The 18,339-nt window shown below is 40.8% G+C and overlaps 1 protein-coding gene across 1 annotated transcript in view; it reads right to left on the bottom strand.

Annotated features, from left to right (window-relative positions):
* Positions 1-18,339, bottom strand: part of LOC144783824 (uncharacterized) — a 131,079-nt gene that overhangs the window by 105,857 nt on the left and 6,883 nt on the right. Inside the window, exon 2 of the mRNA XM_078662574.1 lies at positions 3,830-3,883. Coding sequence (XP_078518700.1) covers positions 3,830-3,883 — 54 coding nt within the window. The remainder of the gene's footprint in view (positions 1-3,829; positions 3,884-18,339) is intronic.

Raw genomic sequence — 18,339 nt, 5'->3', positions numbered from 1 at the left:
ATAACACAATTGAATGGTGCAAAGGTCTTCTCTTGCCTTGATTTAAATAAAGGTTATCATCAGTTGGAACTAGAAGAAGATTGCACATATATTACAACCCTTTTCTACACATGTCGGTCTGTTTTGAATTGAGAGACTCAGTATTGGTGTGTCATCGGCAGCAGAACTTTTCCAAGAAGTCATTTGATGTGTCACCCAGCCGGTGGTCAATGCATTCAATCATAGCGATGACACTGATTTTTGGATCTACACGGAAGGAGCATGATTAGGCTCTCACCCAAGTATGTTGTTTACTGACTTATGCAGGCTTGACATTGAATGCAAACAGGGGAGTTCCAAAAGACATGGGTAAAAAAATGTAGCCTTATGTTTTCAGATGTGTGTATGACACCACATCATGTCAAAGTACACGCCCTGTCAAATGCTGATCCCCCACAAGACGTTTCTAAGATTTTTTGTTTCTTAGCATGACTAGTTAATGTCCAAGATACATATGAGACTTTGGTACCATAAGTGCTCCCTTACGAGAGTTAACGAAGAAACAGGTTTCATTCAATTGGTCACAAAAATGTGAGTGAAGTTTTAAGAAAATCAAACAAGCCTTTGCAACTGCTACTGAAATGGCCTATATTAATCCAAAGCTTCATACAGAGGTTGTTGTTGATGCCAGCCCAGTCGGGTTAGGAGATATCCTGGCACATCACAGCAGACACCCCCATGCTTGAAGGCATATTGTGGTATAGCCAATCCCAGATTTTTAAGGTCCAGGGATCCTAGTCCCGGATGGTATTGCCCAATATAGCTATAGATATAAGTAGGTTTGAGGAGGGTTCACTCGAGGCACTTGATCGTTCCAGCCTCAAAATTGTAAATGTAGGAAATGGTTGTGAGTTTATCCCCCTCCTTCTTGTTTGTAATTAAATAGGCACAAGGAGATCTCAGTTTCTTTTTGAAGAGCTGTTTTTTATTGTTCTTTTTTGCACATGATTTGTAAATATTTTGTGCAGTTCAATGTAGGTATAACATCCTTGTTCCTAACAGCACATTGCTAAAGCTGCACCAGCGACACGTATTTCGCCCATAGGGGTCAATTAGACCTGGGCTTTCTCAAGGCTTCTTAATACATTAGTGCAGCATGGTCTGGTTCATACAATCATCATCAAAACCATTTACGAGCTTTCACTTTTGTGTTAATAATATTGAAGTCTTATACACCCACATGCATCAAAGTCAATTGCATTCGCAAACGGTGCGAATCACAATTTTCGGACGTTTGCGAATGCAATTGACTAATTTGGAATGCATCATGCATTTCGCAATTTTAGGAATCGCAACCATGTTGCGATTTCTAAAATTGCGATTGCATTTAAGAAATCGCAATTTCAGATTTCTTAAATGCAATGCATGATCATTTTTTAATTGCGAATTCGCAATTTGGAAGTGGTAAAATAGCATGAAGTTGACCTTAATGCTAATTTACCAAAAACTTTCAAATATGCACAAATTGCATTTTTGAAAGTATTAATTTACACACACACATGCCCTTGGGGCATGTGTGTGTGTAAATTGCATTTGAAGTTACATTTCAGGGGTGCAGGGAGGGGTTCTTTGGACCCCCCCCTGCACCCTTGAAATTGCATTCACATTTTGCGAATCGCAATTTGAAATTCGCAAAATGTGAATGCCTTCCCATTCATTCCTATGGGCCTTTTGGCCCATAGGAATCAATGGGAAGGGTTTTCCTTAATTGCGATTCGCAAATTGTGAATCGCAATTAAGGAAAAATACCATATCGCAAAAAGAAATGCGAATTTTCATGCATTGCAGTTTGCGATTTCTAAATTGCGATTCCCTAATTTTCACAATTTATGAATCGCAAATGGGTGCAATGATGCATGTGGCTGATAGATCTGTCCTAGAAACTTGTTTGTTCTTATGTTCTCCTTTCAATATATAAATTGTTTATTTCCTCAGTGACTAATTTCTCCTAGAATTATTGTATTGCCAAATGTTGCGTCTTCTTTAGTAACTGTATGGGTTTCCGTTCTCCAAAGAACGGGCGGGGCAGGTGCCCTCGTGAACTTGGTGCTCTTATAAAAGGTTTTTATTTGGACTGGAGGAGACGCACCCACTTGGGAAAAAATGTCATGCACTACGAAGACCAGAATGTGCGTGAACTTTAAGCGCCACTTCCTGTCACCGCAAATGCCACTGATGAAAGAACTGGTGTTCTGAAACGCGTCTGGCAATTCGACTGAAGGTGTGTGTTTTACGAAGTGCTCCTGCTGGCAAACAATCATTAAAAAAGCTTATTGTACCTCTGGGCAGCCTTTTTCCAAATTGGGTTCCTGCTTTTGTTGGATGTAAAACGGCCTTCCAGGTCGCGGAGGAAGGCTCACTGCTGTCTTGGCGGGTCCGGCGCAGCACCAAAAGAAGCTGCGAACTGCGGAACAGAGGCAAGCTGGAGCCTCTAGCAGGGGGGAGCCAGTTTGAAGCTCGATGGTTGCTCAGGGGCGGGGCAGGTGCCCTCGTGAACTTGGTGCACTTATAAAAGGTTTTTATTTGGACTGGAGGAGACGCACCCACTTGGGAAAAAAATGTCATGCACTACGAAGACCAGAATGCTGTGGGGCCATGCCCTCTTGAGGCAGGTGTGAATAATTATGACTGTGCATGAACTTTAAGCGCCACTTCCTGTCACCGCAAATGCCACTGATGAAAGAACTGGTGTTCTGAAACGCGTCTGGCAATTCGACTGAAGGTGTGTGTCTTACGAAGTGCTCCTGCTGGCAAACAATCATTAAAAACGCTTATTTTACCTCTGGGCAGCCTTTTTCCAAATTGGGTTCCTGCTTTTGTGTATATATATATATATATATATATATATATATATATATATATATATATATATTTGCTCAAACGATTCTCAAACCGCTGTCGCGCGGAAAAAGAGATAGCAGCACTCCAAGGGTATATGCACAAGGTTTATTTCAAGAACGCGCTTTCGGCACTCGGCCTTCTTCAGTAGGAATACTGAAGAAGGCCGCGCGACAGCGGTTTGAGAATCGTTTGAGCAAATATTAAATGTCGGGCACCCCCCCGACAAAGCAAGCACCAGCCTACGAGTGCGGTCGGCAGGTGTACACGGAGAGGGAAAATATATATATATATATATATATATATATATATATATATATATATATATACATATATATATATATATATAAATATATATATAACACACACACCCCTTGAAATGGGTCTTCTGCAGGCTGGAAGCCTCCTGCTCTTTCCCCTTCAATTGTCAACGCATACTCGTTGACAGTGAAGGGGAAGGAGCAGGAGGCATCCTGCCTGTGGAAGGCCTTATCAAGTCATTGGCGAGTACCCAGGCTGGTAAGACGCTACTAACTCTTTCTCCCTGAGGTGCAGCACGTTGTGTGCCAGGGCTTAAATAAGGACAACGTTATTACTGTAACTGGTCTAAAAAAGAAATAAGGATGCACAGTGGTTACCTGAAAATATTTTTCATCTTAGTATTATTTCCATGGATGAATTTCACCAAGGTTAGTAATCTGCTCCTTAAGTAAACATTTTTTCTCCATGACAGGTTGTAATATTCTAAGATATAGTGTTGTTTAATTAGTGGTCTGGGGATGTTCAATTCATTTCATTAAGGTTGGTTTAGACAGTATGTTTTCATCTTTTAAGCAGCACCGGCCGGGTACCTGAATAGAGCCACCCTCACTCACTCAGGATTTGGATCCATTTATACTCAGTGACTGATACACACAATACATTGCAGATCTGTCTCATTCATTGTTATTACCTGAAGGTGGTGGTCAATACGGGGCTGAAACTCTTCAACACGAGGTTTAGAGTCCTGTAAAAAGAACAAAAACTGTTACCATTTTAAAAAACATTAATTAAATGGTTGTATCTGGCGCTGATTTAGTGATTTCAAGAAACTGTGCATGATTTTAACAGAAAACAGAAAACAATCTGTCAATCAGGAAACCCCATTCCAATGTCCCTAGTGAGCTATCACATCTCAACAAATACAATATAACCAAGCTATTTAATAAGGTGCTTCGGTCAAAATTAAGTAAAAAGAACCCAAGGAAGCCAATCAGTTGGCTCAACTAAGGTAGGAGCAATCAGAAAAACTTCAAAAGTTCCCAGGAGAGGAAAAGAAGGACATCCGCATCTCTCTCATCTCTCTCCAAACTCTCAACCCCACAGAAGGAAAAAGGTCCTTTTAGTCAAATTCCTAATTTTTCTGTTCCAAATATCAGAATGATATGAATAGATCAAGAGAGCTTCACAAAAATATTCATGATCAGTCGAGTTTCTTTTTTTAAGGGTCCAACAATCCTCCACCTACCATTCCCAGCTGGGGTGGCACAGTTAAAAAATTAATGCGTTTAAGCAGGGTACTGATTGACTTTCTCTCCAACCAGCATTTTAATGCTATCCCCTACCGGTGAAAATACCTTCAGTAACATGGTATTCTTTCACCCCATATCGCAATCTAATGTGAAAATATTAATTTCAAATTCAAAGCCCTCATCCTTCTCCTCTGACTCTTTACCTCCCTCCCTACTAAAAGTAGTGGTACCCTTAAAGTAGGCTACGTTTGCCCTCTTCTAAAACACCTTATTGCTGGAACTGACAGTCTCTTTAACTATAGACAAATAAGAGAGAAACCTTTCCTGGACAAATTCATAGAGAAAACCAACCTACTCAGCTCTTGAAACTTACAGCACAAAACCATTTATTTGAATTGTACCAATCTTGGGTTAGATCAGACCAGTTTACACGCATATTTCTTTCAGCTGTAAGAATCTTTAGAAACAAAACATGAAAGTCAAAGAAAATGTGGGAATCCATGACGATAAAGTTAAAACAATTAAAAAACATCCACAGCATGGTAGAAAGTGGTAGGTGAGAAGTACTAATAGCAGGTAAGACAGCCACAGAAAAATCATATGTAAAATCCAAACACAAATCCCTTATATTCAATTGGAAACAAAACATGTATAGCATGGGAGTGCGACCATGCCTTTCACATGCATACAAAAAAGATGTCTATGACGAGACCTCCCAGCACCTCAATATATTTGTAACTGCAACAGTGACAGGACAGCAGCAATAATAGTACATTTCCACACCTGCGGCGGTTCACAAATGCTATATTTCAGGTAATTCATCATAACTGGCTCTAGCCCCTTCCTTCTATTGCTAATAAATAAAGAGCAGTCCATCAGGTAGTGCCTCATAAGCTCTTCTTTGCAAGTATAGTACTCACAGCTTCAGGACAGCAGCCCAGGCTTTAATATATTTGGTAAGAAGGAGAAAGTCCAACTGTTCAGTGCAAGAGGTTTGTATAAAGTAGGTCAGTCATTGTCAGCTACAGCCCCGGCTGGTAAATCCTTCTTCTGCAAGTAGGCGGGGACCGTACAACTGGCAATGATCCTTCCTGCCCACTGCCATTCCACACATTTTCCCTTAGGATGTTTGCACTGTAATCTTGTTACTGGGTGTAATGTGTTCTTGCGAGTGGAACAGCTTAGGCACTCCTATGTCTAGCTGTCCTCAATACAGAAGGTTCACATGGGTCCCCAGCACATCTGTAATGGTTTCCCTAAAAACAGTCAAGTGTGACGGCCTCCACAACAAGCAATCTGCCTCTACTCAGACTTGCATTGAATCTGAATTCTGACAAAAGAGGGAGGGTGGATGGTAGTTCAAAGTGAAACAAACTTTCCTGTCTCCCAAGCACTGGTTTATTACCATTGCCAAAGCCCCACACAGTACAATGCTGAAGACATCACTTGGGCCCTGTACTATCACAGCCTTGCTCCTAGCTAATAACCATAGCGTGTTGTGCATAAACAAGTGAACATTCTGCAAATGGGCCTAACAATAGCTCTTTTCCTGAAACTGAATACCAAGGTAATTAGAAATCCCCTTGTTCAAAATCATTGATGACCCTCTAAGAATCTTTAGAGAAGGCAACACTACTTGCAAGTACTCTTGCACCTGTCCGCAGCATTCAATACCATCATCCGTAACAGTCATTTCTAATCTTAATGCGGCAGACTGGGCATTCAGAGTTTGGTACTGAACGGTTGAAAACATATTTAACTGCATTAAAACAGGCAAACAGGCAATCCCTTGTCAGTGATCACAGCTGTTCTGTTCGGACTATGACAAGGATCTATAATTGCCACTTTATATTTACCTATATGTCATTTCTTTGGTGCGATTGTCTCCAAAGCGTGTATCAAAGTTCATCATTTCATGGATGGTGCACCGTATCTAAAGACTGATGGTACTGACATTCTAGCCCCATACCCATGAAACATCAGCTCATTGATGTCTCTGACAGAATTTTTCTAAACCCTCAAAAGACTGTGGGAGCCGTTTAGGGTTTGGCAGAGGGCTCGGCCTGCTGCAAATAAGTCAGTCTCCCACTCCATCAGACCTGCCGATTCACCAGCCCCATATAGAGTTGGGGACCTGTTAATTGACTGTCGGTGGAGCTTCTGTTGACTTTGCGGGTAATAAGTCATTGCAGTTGGCCATCCATTGGAGGGACACCACGTTTAGTCCAGCAGCGATCCCACCCTTCACATTATTTAAACGCTCAGATCAGTCTTTATCTTCAAATCAAAGAACTTGCTAAAAGCACCAGATTCAGAAAGAAGCTTCTCCTAAACATCACATGTTTCATATCTAAACATGACTTTAAATCCACCATTCTGGCTCTTGTGATATCCTGCATCAAATATGGTAATACAATAATAACTGGACTAAGGGTCTGATTTAGATCTGGTGGATACGTTACCCCGTCACAACAGTGAACGATATTGCATCCGCCGAAATATAAATCCCATTGCATCCTTTGGGATTTATATTTCATGGACAGGATATCCATCACCGTTGTGGCAGAGTAACACATCCACTAAGATTTAAATCAGACCCGAAATCTGGCCTGACTCCTCTAAGAGGTATCCTCAACTCAGCTGCCAGGTTGATTACCCAAACAAGACAATTTGACAAGATCATCCCGCTCTGAAATACCTCAAATTGTTAACACTTGAATCTTGCTCCACCTATAAAATAAGCTTCCTCGCATTCAAAGCTGTACATTTAAACCTTCACAATTGCAGTAAATCACACAGAAAAGTTACAGCAAATCCGGGACCCAAAGAAGGACATGAACATAACTTCTCGAAATTCAGGGCCCAATTCACAGAACCAACTCAAGACAAAATCCTGAACTTACTACCATTTTGGTATTCAGAGAAGGCGCTTACTCATTTCGGCATTCACAGAAAAGGCACTTACTCATTTTGGTATTCACAGAAGTCACTTACTCATCAATGAGTAAGTGCCTCAGAAGGCACTTGTTCATTTTGGTATCATCAATGAGTAAGTGCCTTCTGTGAATACCAAAATGAGTAAGTGTCTTCTGTGAATACCAAAATGAGTAATGAGTAAGTGCCCTCTATGAATACCAAAATGAGTAAGTGCCTTCTGTGAATACCAAAATGGTAGTAAGTTTAGGATTTTGTCTTAAGTTAGTTCTGTGAATCGGGCCATCTGTTTTCAAACAAAATATTCACCCTCCAATGCACTTTCTCAGGAAAGCAACAAGAGTTTGGAATGCCCTACACACTCTCAGAAGCTTTGCACCTCATTGCTATTCTTCAAATTGAATCCAAAGGAGAATGTAATTAACATTGCTTAATATCTCACACTATCTGTCTTGGCCTATTCAAACCATGCCTGATATCACATGTTCTGCGATCCACTAATATATCTTGATTTGCCCTCTGTCATACCTTAACTGTAGATAGGCTGCCAATTCTATGGCACAATGTAATTTTTTTGTTGGCCCACCACCACATCTCCTATGAGAACTGTCATATCTTCTGTGGTAGCCTGGCATAACTTCAATGAAGTGAGGTTGCCAATTCTATGGCCACTGTTGCATCTTCCCTGCAGGTAAGTTGCCAGTTCTATTGATCAATGTCATATCTTCTATATCCTATTCTTTGTATGGTCCACTGTCATATGTTCTATGACCTGTTGTAATATATATGGCCCACCACCATATCTTCTATGAAGTGTTACTTCCTGCACTGATGGAGCCTCTCAAATAAATGCAAAGGTCGTAATGCCATTGACAATAATATACACACATAGGACCTGAGTTAGAGTTTGGTGGACAGATTTCTGCATAAACAATATACCGGATATTCCTTCTGCATTATTACAAGCACATTATATCCTATGGCATTTGTAATAAGGTGGACGGGGTTTCCATCAAGTTTGTGACAGAGTATCCGCCAAATTCTAAATCGGGCCCAGTGTCCCTATGCCCACTGTTAGGCAGGACTAATAAAATGTAACAACCATATTCGGTTCTGATGTGTAAGACCTAAGCTAGGGGGGCATGGTTAGTGAGAGGGAGGCCGTTAGCACCTGAGCATGATGGCTGCCTGAGCCGTCAGCTCCGCTCCCGATCCACCTGCATTGGTGTTTCTCCATGACAAATAATGACGGGACAGCTGATTTTCCCACATAAAAAGTTGTATGAGGTCCAACTTCACTAATGCTACTTGTCCAGTAGTTTGCTTCTAAATGCTGAATCCTGTCTGATTCAAAATTGGCACCAGCGCCGGCAAAACCACATAACAAATTGGTAAGTGAGACACCTGGCCTAAACTGGTATGCTAGTGCCAGTACCAGTGGTAAGACCGTAATCACAAAGGAAAGGCCACTGGGATGCCTAAGAGAGAATAATATTTTCGGCAATGTGCTTTCAGAGGATTGTTAAGTTGCGTAGACATGCATCTCACACACATCTCAATCCTCTGGATTTCTTTACAAGACCGTGAGCTACTATTATGCCATGTTCTTTTACTGCCACTCAGTCAGCAGCACCTTTAAAGAACTTCATCAAACAAGAACAATCCAGAATAAGAGCTCCACTTTTCATAAAGGTCCATGTAACAAAACACGCTTCTTCTTTTAAATGCTGCTTCTGATCAGATAAGTGCCTTTCATTTAACTACACAGTACTTTAAGAGACAGCTGTGATGTTTTAGTGAGAGTCTGTGAGAAGAGTTAATGTAAGAAGGGCTCATAATTTTTGGGAGCTGGAGAGTGAAAGAATGAATGGAAATACTTTTGGTTGAGGAAGTTCGTTTTAAACATAAATTTTGTTTACGTAAGTAAGTAAGTAATTTATTTGCACAGTTAATTAAAATCATTGCAGTACGAACATCAAAATTTAATACTAGATCTACATGCATTGGTAAAGCCAGTATATCGTAATCACAATTTTTCGTTTCATTTTAAAATCATAAAGATGCATACTATTTGGATGACCTTAAGTGGAAATAGATACAGTTTTGTATTCTAATATTATCTAAAAAGCAATTAGGAATCAAGTTTTGGCATTTTCCTTTCCACTTCATAAACTTTACAAAACTACAGTTCAGCTGTGGATCCTGGGGTGCAAAGCAGGCAAGAACAGCTTGTCTTCGTGAGCGTATCCCTCGTTGATTAAAATGTCATTTTAGCAGATGTTTTCGTTCATCTAACAGTTTGTCACAGGAGCATAACAAATGCAACATATCCTCTGGCGCTGAGCCACATAACCGACAGAGGGAGCCCACCTTATCTTTTAGCCAATATGGAAAATGTCGGATACAGGGTAACAAGACCAGCCTGTACTTTAAAAACTTCATTTTAGCAGTTTTAGCATAACCCAATTCAAGCTAACTCTGTGGTGCTTGTGTTGAATATGAGCTCAGGATCATCCAGCCATGTGACCTTTTCGTGAGGGCTGCCTTGTCTTCAACCCACAAAAGATGTTTGATTGTTTTATTAACCACGTTTTTAAGTGTTATATGATTTGTGGGGGTATCCTAAAGCTGAATTAAGCCCATATTTGCGAAGCTACTTTTAAGATACTTGGCAGCAGGTGAGGCAGGGTGTTGCTCTAACTCCATCCAAAGATGCTCATTTAGAGTTCCTTGTTTGGATTTTCGCACTTTGTCCCAGGTAGTTATGTACGCCCCCGTCTTGCCAGAAGCTGTTTCTGGACACCAAACTCTAGCCTAATTTGTGCTGGTGAGGTTCGATTGGGCAGGCTAAAAATAATTCTGTATGCAGCTATGACTGTATTATCAAGGGTCTTTGCATCTCTGCCTCTCTGTACTTTGCTCCCATAAGTGATTGTTGGCAAGAGTTTAGCTCGTATTACTTGTACCAGAGGTAGGAGGGGGGGGGGGGCAGTAAGTTTGCTGTTTAGTGCTTTTAGAGAGATTGCCAAGGCAAGGCCTTTACCTCTGATGCTGGTTTTCTGTGTAGTAAACTGCCCACTGTTATCGATTTTTTCTCCTAGGTATTTATATACTGACGTATCCTCAATGCGAGCATTGTTCCAATACAAGGAAGACGATTTTTTCTTGGTCTTACTGATCATCAGTAGAATATTTGCAGGTTTATTTGATAGTAATGCTCAAGTTTTGCAAAACTTCTGATTTCTTTCAATTTGGATGTCGGCTAATTAGCCACATTTTTTAAGGCAAGGCTATGCTAGCACGTGTTTGTGGCTTACCAGTTGGCGGTCCGGTACATGCGGCGGTACTCGTGCTGCAGTGAGGGCCTTTATTAGGAAAGAAGCTCAGAGCAAGTTAGGCACATGCTTCTTTCAAAGGGAAACAACCAGCGAGACAGTTCAGGCTTTGCAATCCGCTCACGTAATAGAGTAAGAGGAAAGGCCCAAGACTGGTTCCTTTGATCTTGCGAAATCATGGGTGCCATCTTGGATCAGGCTAATTTCTATGAGGTTTACTAGAAAATATGCTGAAGCTTCAGGGAAAGCTCTGTGACTTACGGAGTCTGGGAAACTAACAGCTGAACGGAGGAATGGTGATAAGGAGAAAGGGATAGGAATTTAATTTAAAGAGAAAAATAGTTTCTCCTTTAAGGACAAATTGGAGATTTAGTTTGTGTTTGAGAAAATAGATTAGAAGAGAGATTTTGTTCAAATATTAAGGGGAAATGTCCACAGAATGAAATAGTGGTGAGCAGAATATGATGGAAGGAAGGCTGCGTGAAGAGAGTTTAAGGAGACTAATATATAGTGAAGTAAAGGCCTCTATGAGAGAAGTTGTGGAATTAGTTATGGATAGGAAAAGAACAGATTGTGCCTCAGGTGAAGAATTTTGATTGTTGTCAGAGGACGAGGAGATTAGAATAGATGGTAAGAAGGGTAAGAAGCTTAGGAAACCTAAGCATATGAATAAGAGGAGAAAAGATGGATTTAACTCAATGAATAAGGTGGGTGTCTGAAGCGGAATGAAGAGCAAATGTGTCCATAGCAACACACAAGAAACGTCAGATGAAGAAATGACAAAATATTCTGATTACAATGTCATGGAAGGAGTGGGTCAAATGTATGATGAATACATGTTTGATGTAAATCAAGATGTTTTGAATGATGACATTAAGGTTGATGCATCTACTTCGGTAAATGCTGTAATATAAGACCCATTGGTAGAAGACATGTTTAGTCCGTACAACATATGCCATCCAAGAAGCGCAGGCTGGTGGCCTTTTGATTACATGAGTAAATTTATAAAAGAGTGGATAAGAAGGCTTTTGGAGAGAGAAATGAGAAATGTATTAAAGGTAGAGTGCTTGAGGCCCCAGATGAGCATGGGGTTTGCTATACTTTCAATCTGGATCCAGATATGATTTGATATCTGTTTAAGATGGATAGAGGCCCACGTAGGGGCATGGAAAGATCAGCTAATCAAAGTTAGGATAGTTTATTAGACGTTTTTGGGCCACTTGCAAAGATTATGGATATGGCACAAGAGGCACATATGCATGCTGAACAAGTGGATGTAGAGTTATTGCGAGGTTGGAGATAAAGCGCTATGGTATTTCTAGGAAATACCAATTCTGGACTTCTGCAGAATGTAGGAAATTGATGTTGAGGAAGATAAATCCAAAATTAGGTGATACCGCTAATAAGGAAGCCAGCAGCAATACAAAAGGTGTACTGTTTGGTGATGGCATGGTTAAAAGTTCAGGAAAACATGTATCCCCATTCACAGTGCTAGACAGGGCGCAGAATAATATGCAAACAGTTTCTGGACGTGTTACCCTGGCTGGGGATTGCAAAGTTCCCAATATAATTACATCAGAAGAGGGTCTGGAAGAGACTTCCTGAGTTCAACAGGATTCTTCCCTCAGCGGGGACAGTTTGCGAGATCAAGAACTGTCCGGGGATGAGGACATGCATCCTCTGGTACCCACGGTGAATACGGAGATTTGCTTTATTTTTCTCAAAAAAGTGTAGGACGACGGTTGAGTGATCATGTAAAAGAATGGGAATGTTTAACAAACGATCCTTGGATCTTGAGTACAATTCAGGGTTTCAAAATAGATTTTGTGTAATTACAAAGTCAGGTAAAAGAACCACAGGAAATAAGTCTAAATCAGGGGCAAATGAAAATAGTGAATTTAGGAATAAGTGCAATTTTAGAAAAAGGATCAATTATTTTAATAGGAGATCACTCAAAAGGATTTGTAAGCATGCTGTTTTTGGTGGGGGGAAAAGGACAAAGGATGGAGACGGGTTATAAATCTGAGAATTTTAAACAGATCTGTAGTTTACAGGCATTTTAAGATGGAGAGAATCCATCTACTAAGGGATATGCTTCCAGTTTGAAACTGGTTGGGGAAATTAGACCTGAAGAATGTGTATTTCACAGTTACTATGGAGGTAAACAGTCAGAGATTCCTTCAGTTCAGATGGAGGAAGCAGTTTCAATGTCTTCCCTTTGGTCTTTCTTTGACATCTTGGTGCTTTACAAAGGTGATGTGTGGTGTAGTGGCATTTTTTAGAGAAATTATTGTTTATCTCAACAATATTCTTTTGATGTCACAGGATGTAGAAGTGCTGGTTTCTCAACTAAAGATATGATTCAACTTTTGGAAAGTTTGGCTTTTATCATAAACAAGGAGAAATCCATTATGATTCCATCTGAGTATGGAATTCTTAGGCTTCAGGATAGACACCATTGGGAGTTGATGTTGTTACCGGAGAGGAAAATAAAGATGATAAAGAAGGAGGTTGTATGTGTTGTAAAAAAGCACAATTTGGCTCTGAGAGGTTTGGCAAAAATATTAGGATTGTTTTCATCATTGATACAAGCTATATTCCAAGGTCCTTTGCATTATAGGGCTTTGCAAAGGGTAAGGACAGAGGCTTTGAGGCTGGGCCTATGGTATGGGGACAAAGTTATTTGAAATCAGGAAGCAAAAGCGGTGCTGGATTGGCAAGTGCACAATCTAAAGGCATGGAATGGAAAGCAATTTTTGGTTGTGTACCACACTTTTTTCTGAAGACGGATGCCAGTTTGATTGGTTGGGGTGCTTGTTTAGGAGAGCATGAGACAGGTGGAGCATGGTTAGGTCAAGAGAAGAATTATCATATAAATTGTTTGGAATTAACAGCAGGTTTGTATGCCTGCGGAGTTTCAGAAACAATGCCGGTTCAGACATTTGTGATAAAGATGGACAAAGTTTCAGTGCTGTCTTACATAAACCACTTCTGAGGTTGCAGGTTCAAGAATCTATCGGAAATAGTGACAAAACTTTGGTTATTCTGCTTGGAACACAAGATAAGCTTAAGGGCAGAATATCTACCAGGGGTAAGGATTGAAATTCAAGACATGTGAAGGATGTCAGTGACTGGAAACTGGGTCATATGTTTTTCAGGAGGATAGATCGGATTTTGGGTCCTTTGGATGTGGCTCTGTTTGCTACAAGATTGACTTTTCAGATACACAAATACTACAGTTGGTTACTAGACCCAGATGCATCAGTGGTAGATGCTTTTCAACAGAAATGGATAGATATAAAGGGTACGCATTCCCACAGTTTGCAATAATTTAGAGGGTTCTTCTGAAGGTGAGGAAGGAGAGATGTCAGTTAGTATTGGTAACTCCTTTTTGGGTGTCTCAGGAGTGGTTTCCAGCTGCTCTGAAAATGGCATGTGAGATTCTTGTGTTGATTATGACAGAGGATGGTCTGTTGATGAACGAAGAAGGAGAGGAGCATTCTTTGGTTTTGAGCAGTGTGTTGAACCTTCTTGTTTGGAATGTGTCAGGAGTCCTGGATCATTCGAAGACCTTTTGAGGGGACTACAAAATTGCTTGAGGACTCGTGGGCACCAGGTAAAAGACGTAGATACAAAGGAATATGGGGGATTTGGGTGGTTGGGGCATGGAATGGAGTGTGGATCCCGTGGAGGCATCTGTGGTAGAAGTTATAAACTTATTGGTGAAACTTTTTAAAAAGGGATTGAGTTACAGGACTCTAAATTGCTATAGATCCACAGTTTCTGCATGCCATGTTTTAGTCGGGGATAAATCAGCTGATAGTAATGTTTTGGTTTGTAGGATTATGAAAAGCATGAGATTGAAGAGGCCCAATTGTCAACGTATTTTTTTTGTGGGGTGTGAATGTGATTCAGAAATGATTTCTCTCATGGCCATTGAACAAATATTTGAGTACTAAAAACCTTTCCATTAAAATTGTGACAATTTTGTGCTTGGTGTCTCCCAGAAGACTGTTGGATGTAAAATGTCTAGAGGTCAATAACAGGATGTTTAATCCAGAGGGAGTATTGTTTGAAATTGGGAAAAGGACTAAGACAATGTCTATGTAAAGTTTTTATCCAAAGTTTGATGAAAGTCCAAAGTTATGTGTGGTTAAATGTTTGAGAGAATTTGAGTCTAGAGTATTGGAAAATAGAAGGGATGGTGGGAATCAATTATTAATATCTTATGTGAGGCCATTTAAGGCGCTAAGTAATGCAACAATTTCTAGATGGGTTAAAATTGCAATGGAAAAAGCAGGGTGAATATGAAACGGTATAAAGCCCATTCGGTAAGAGGTGCTATGGCCAAGTAATTCTTGTTGGTCTGTAGGTAAGTTACAAAATATTTTGAAGCAGCTGATTGGTCAAATGTGGTAACATTTGGAAAACCCTATTTTAGACCAATTCAGCACATGTCAGAGGAGGTGTTGAAGGGCTTTCATCATGGATAATGGTAGGCTCCGGTCTTGTAATGAAAAGGCGTTTCTCAGATTAACATGCATAGATAATTAGGATTTCATTCAAGACACAGAGGCTAACGTTCTTCCTCCTGCCTCGCCCCTAGGGAATAGTAATAATATGGATTGTGTAATATATATATATATATATTTTAATTGTAAAGAAAGAAGGAAGCTAGAAAATTTACAATCTTTTATGATGTTTTCTTTGGAGGACAAGTTGTTAGTATATATGTTATTTTTTCTTTCAGATTTAAAGTCTTACAAAGTTGGGAAAATCGAAAATTCGGATTGAAGGAAGGAGTTCATTTTCATTACAGTTTTACATTTAAAAGAGGAAGAGTGTTCTGTTAAAGTAACTTTTATGAAGAGTGGAGTTCTAAATCTGGATTGTTCTTGTTTGAAGAAGTTCTTGAAAGGTGCTTCTGATTGAAGTGCCGATAAAAGAGTATTGCATAATGTTAACCTCCGTGTCTTTAATGAAATCCTGATTCTCTATGCATGTTAATCTGAGAATTGCCATTCTCCTCCCATGGAACTATGTAGACAAATTGTCTGTCTGTTCTACATCAGAGATATAGTGCAACATATCTTGCCTACTTGAAGTTTCTGACGAATTTTACAGCTCAGATCTACAATCACTGCCTTTCCATGTACAGACTTTGGACATTCCGTTATGTAACAATTGTAACATGGCCTACTTTATATTTTTGGACTTATGAGAGAATGCACGGTCAGTTACCTTCTGGTGCTTGAAAGCAGGTTTTTAGCAATCTCAATTTCTGCACATTTGTAGAAAAGTCGGTCGTACTAAATTACTTATTCTAAGTGTCCCTTACTACACCGTAGAATCTACAAAGAATAAACTGTGACATTACAGGGGCTGTACATCTTCTTGCTTCGTCTTCCTTTAGTGAACAGTGCACAATAGCGAAATCTAGAAGCAAAGAGGGCAAAGAAACCAGCGAATCTTAAGAATCCAAACCCAGTCTGAAACACACAAAGGCAGATCCGCCGCTTCCCGATTCACCGATGAAACCGAAATCTGATTCTGCTGCAAATATGAATCATATCATACAACTATGGACACTTAATAATTTGACTCAAGAAACTAAAAGTAGAGAAAATATTGGCTGGCAGTTAATAACAGGATTGGGCTGGTGGGCGGTCGCAGCCTAGCACTAGACCCCAAAATTGTACTGCTGGGGATGATGGACACAAGGGCTACACGTGGCCCCATTGTCATAGCTTATTTGGTTGCTAAGAGAGACCTGGCCATGCACTGAAGAGCAGAATAGGCCCTCCCTATGCATGAGTGGACGTGGGGCATTGACTACTGCACGGCAATGGAGAAGCTGGTTTTTAGGTCGAGCCTTCGCAGCGCATGCGTTGCATACGAAGATGACCTTTTCCTAGCGCTTAGGCTTTTCAGCCAAGCACGTGCACGCGTTGCCATTGCCTTCAATGGCAACGCGTGCACGTGAGGAGATCCACTCGCGGGAGCGCGCGGCCCATCTTGTCGCAATTATCGCTCCCGTGAGTGAATCCCTCCCCCCTGCTGCCGCGTGAGCGCTTTTCTTGTTGGGATAGCGGCTTATCGCCTGTCATTAGCTCAACATCAAGGCTCTGTAGTAGTCTTTCTGGAATACAAATTTCCGATATGTGCCCCTGGGTTGATTTTTCACTCCAGCCCTCCCCTACCCTAGGCTTCCTATCAAGTGCTGTACACCGCCCTGGTGTCACTGTGGCGTATTTCAAGTAAACATTATAATTTTTGACAGTCTTTCTCTTTTCGCAGATCTTCCGTGGATTTGGCGCTACATTCAGCGGCTTGGCCGTCTGGGCCTTCCAGGCTTGGCGCCCTTTTTCCCACTTGTGTTTTTATTATCGTCTGGATTTATGTCTTCGGGTCATTATAATTCGCAGCCTGGTACATACTTTGTTGCTGCGGAGAGGAGCTAAACGGGCGAGCCTGGCCTGAGAACATGTGATCACAGCGCATACTGAGCAGCACGCCTTTGTCGTCCCTAAACCCGGCAACGTTCTGAAACGCCGGGACGACCGAGTCATGCTGCCATAGGAAGCAACGCGAGGCAATATTTAGAAACTCTGACCCCATGAAATCCGTAATGACGGAACACAGGGGATAAAATATACTGATAGTATTTTAAGCTAATTTGAGGTGTTGAGGCAGCTGATTCAGAGATCAATGTGTATTCAGAAAAAAATAATATTGACGAAACATCTGATACCTGCCTCGTAGTTGTTGTTCTTAAAATAGCTTAACTTGTTATTGATGTGATGGAGGAGGACCAGGTGAGAGTTGCACCCGATCCCGGAAACAGTTCCCCACTCTCCCCTTTAGTCTCCTTGTGTGCACCATCTACTACCGTACTAACTCTTTACAAAGACTAGTGCTTGTGTTTTTGTGACACCCTACTTCTCATTGTTGACATCTTGTCCTTTGACTGTGTAAGGAGAATACTTCGGGCCCCATGCCCTACAATAATCTGACCTTTATTATGCCAGTCCCTAGTCGTACATATCTCCAATAATGCACTTGTATCCTGATCTGTAAAAATCAGATTGAAATGTAAAATTGGGAATGCATTTAACGTCATCCGATCTCAGTAGCACAAGTAATGATCGGGGCCTCTAAAGTGTGCTGTTTTGTGGATGCCAGTATGTATGTCGCATCAGTGCTATGAAAGCCCAGCAAAGAACATTTAACGGTAAAGAAAATGGGTGATTAAACTGATGTGATTCTGAAAGGTTCTTTTTTTCCATTCGGAGTTTTGAAACGAAAAAAAACAGATGCAGCCAGTCAGCAGGAACAATGCAGGCATATTTCATTGATGGGAGCAAAGAACTACAGGGCATATTACCAAGCAATAGCGATAATTATCGCTATTGCTTGGTTAGAGACAAAAATTTGGTATTACCAAGGTTTATCGCAAATGCGATAAAAATCGGCCGCAATGCATGTATATCGCTGAAAAGTCAGCGATATTCATGCATTACCGAGCTAATGCTCTTAGCCATGTTATCCACCTCCCATTGGATAACATGGCTAAGAACTGCTCAGGGCAGGTGTTAGCTTTCGGAGATATTCGCGCTTAGCGCGAATATCTCCAAAAGTTAGTAATAGTCGCTAACATCTTGGCAAGCCCACTTTGCATGTCA

This window comes from Lissotriton helveticus, chromosome 10 (assembly GCF_964261635.1).
Source record: "Lissotriton helveticus chromosome 10, aLisHel1.1, whole genome shotgun sequence".
Lineage (NCBI taxonomy): Eukaryota > Metazoa > Chordata > Amphibia > Caudata > Salamandridae > Lissotriton > Lissotriton helveticus.
The sequence above is the reverse complement of the archived record's forward strand: the minus strand, read 5'-3'. Positions and strand labels throughout refer to the sequence as shown.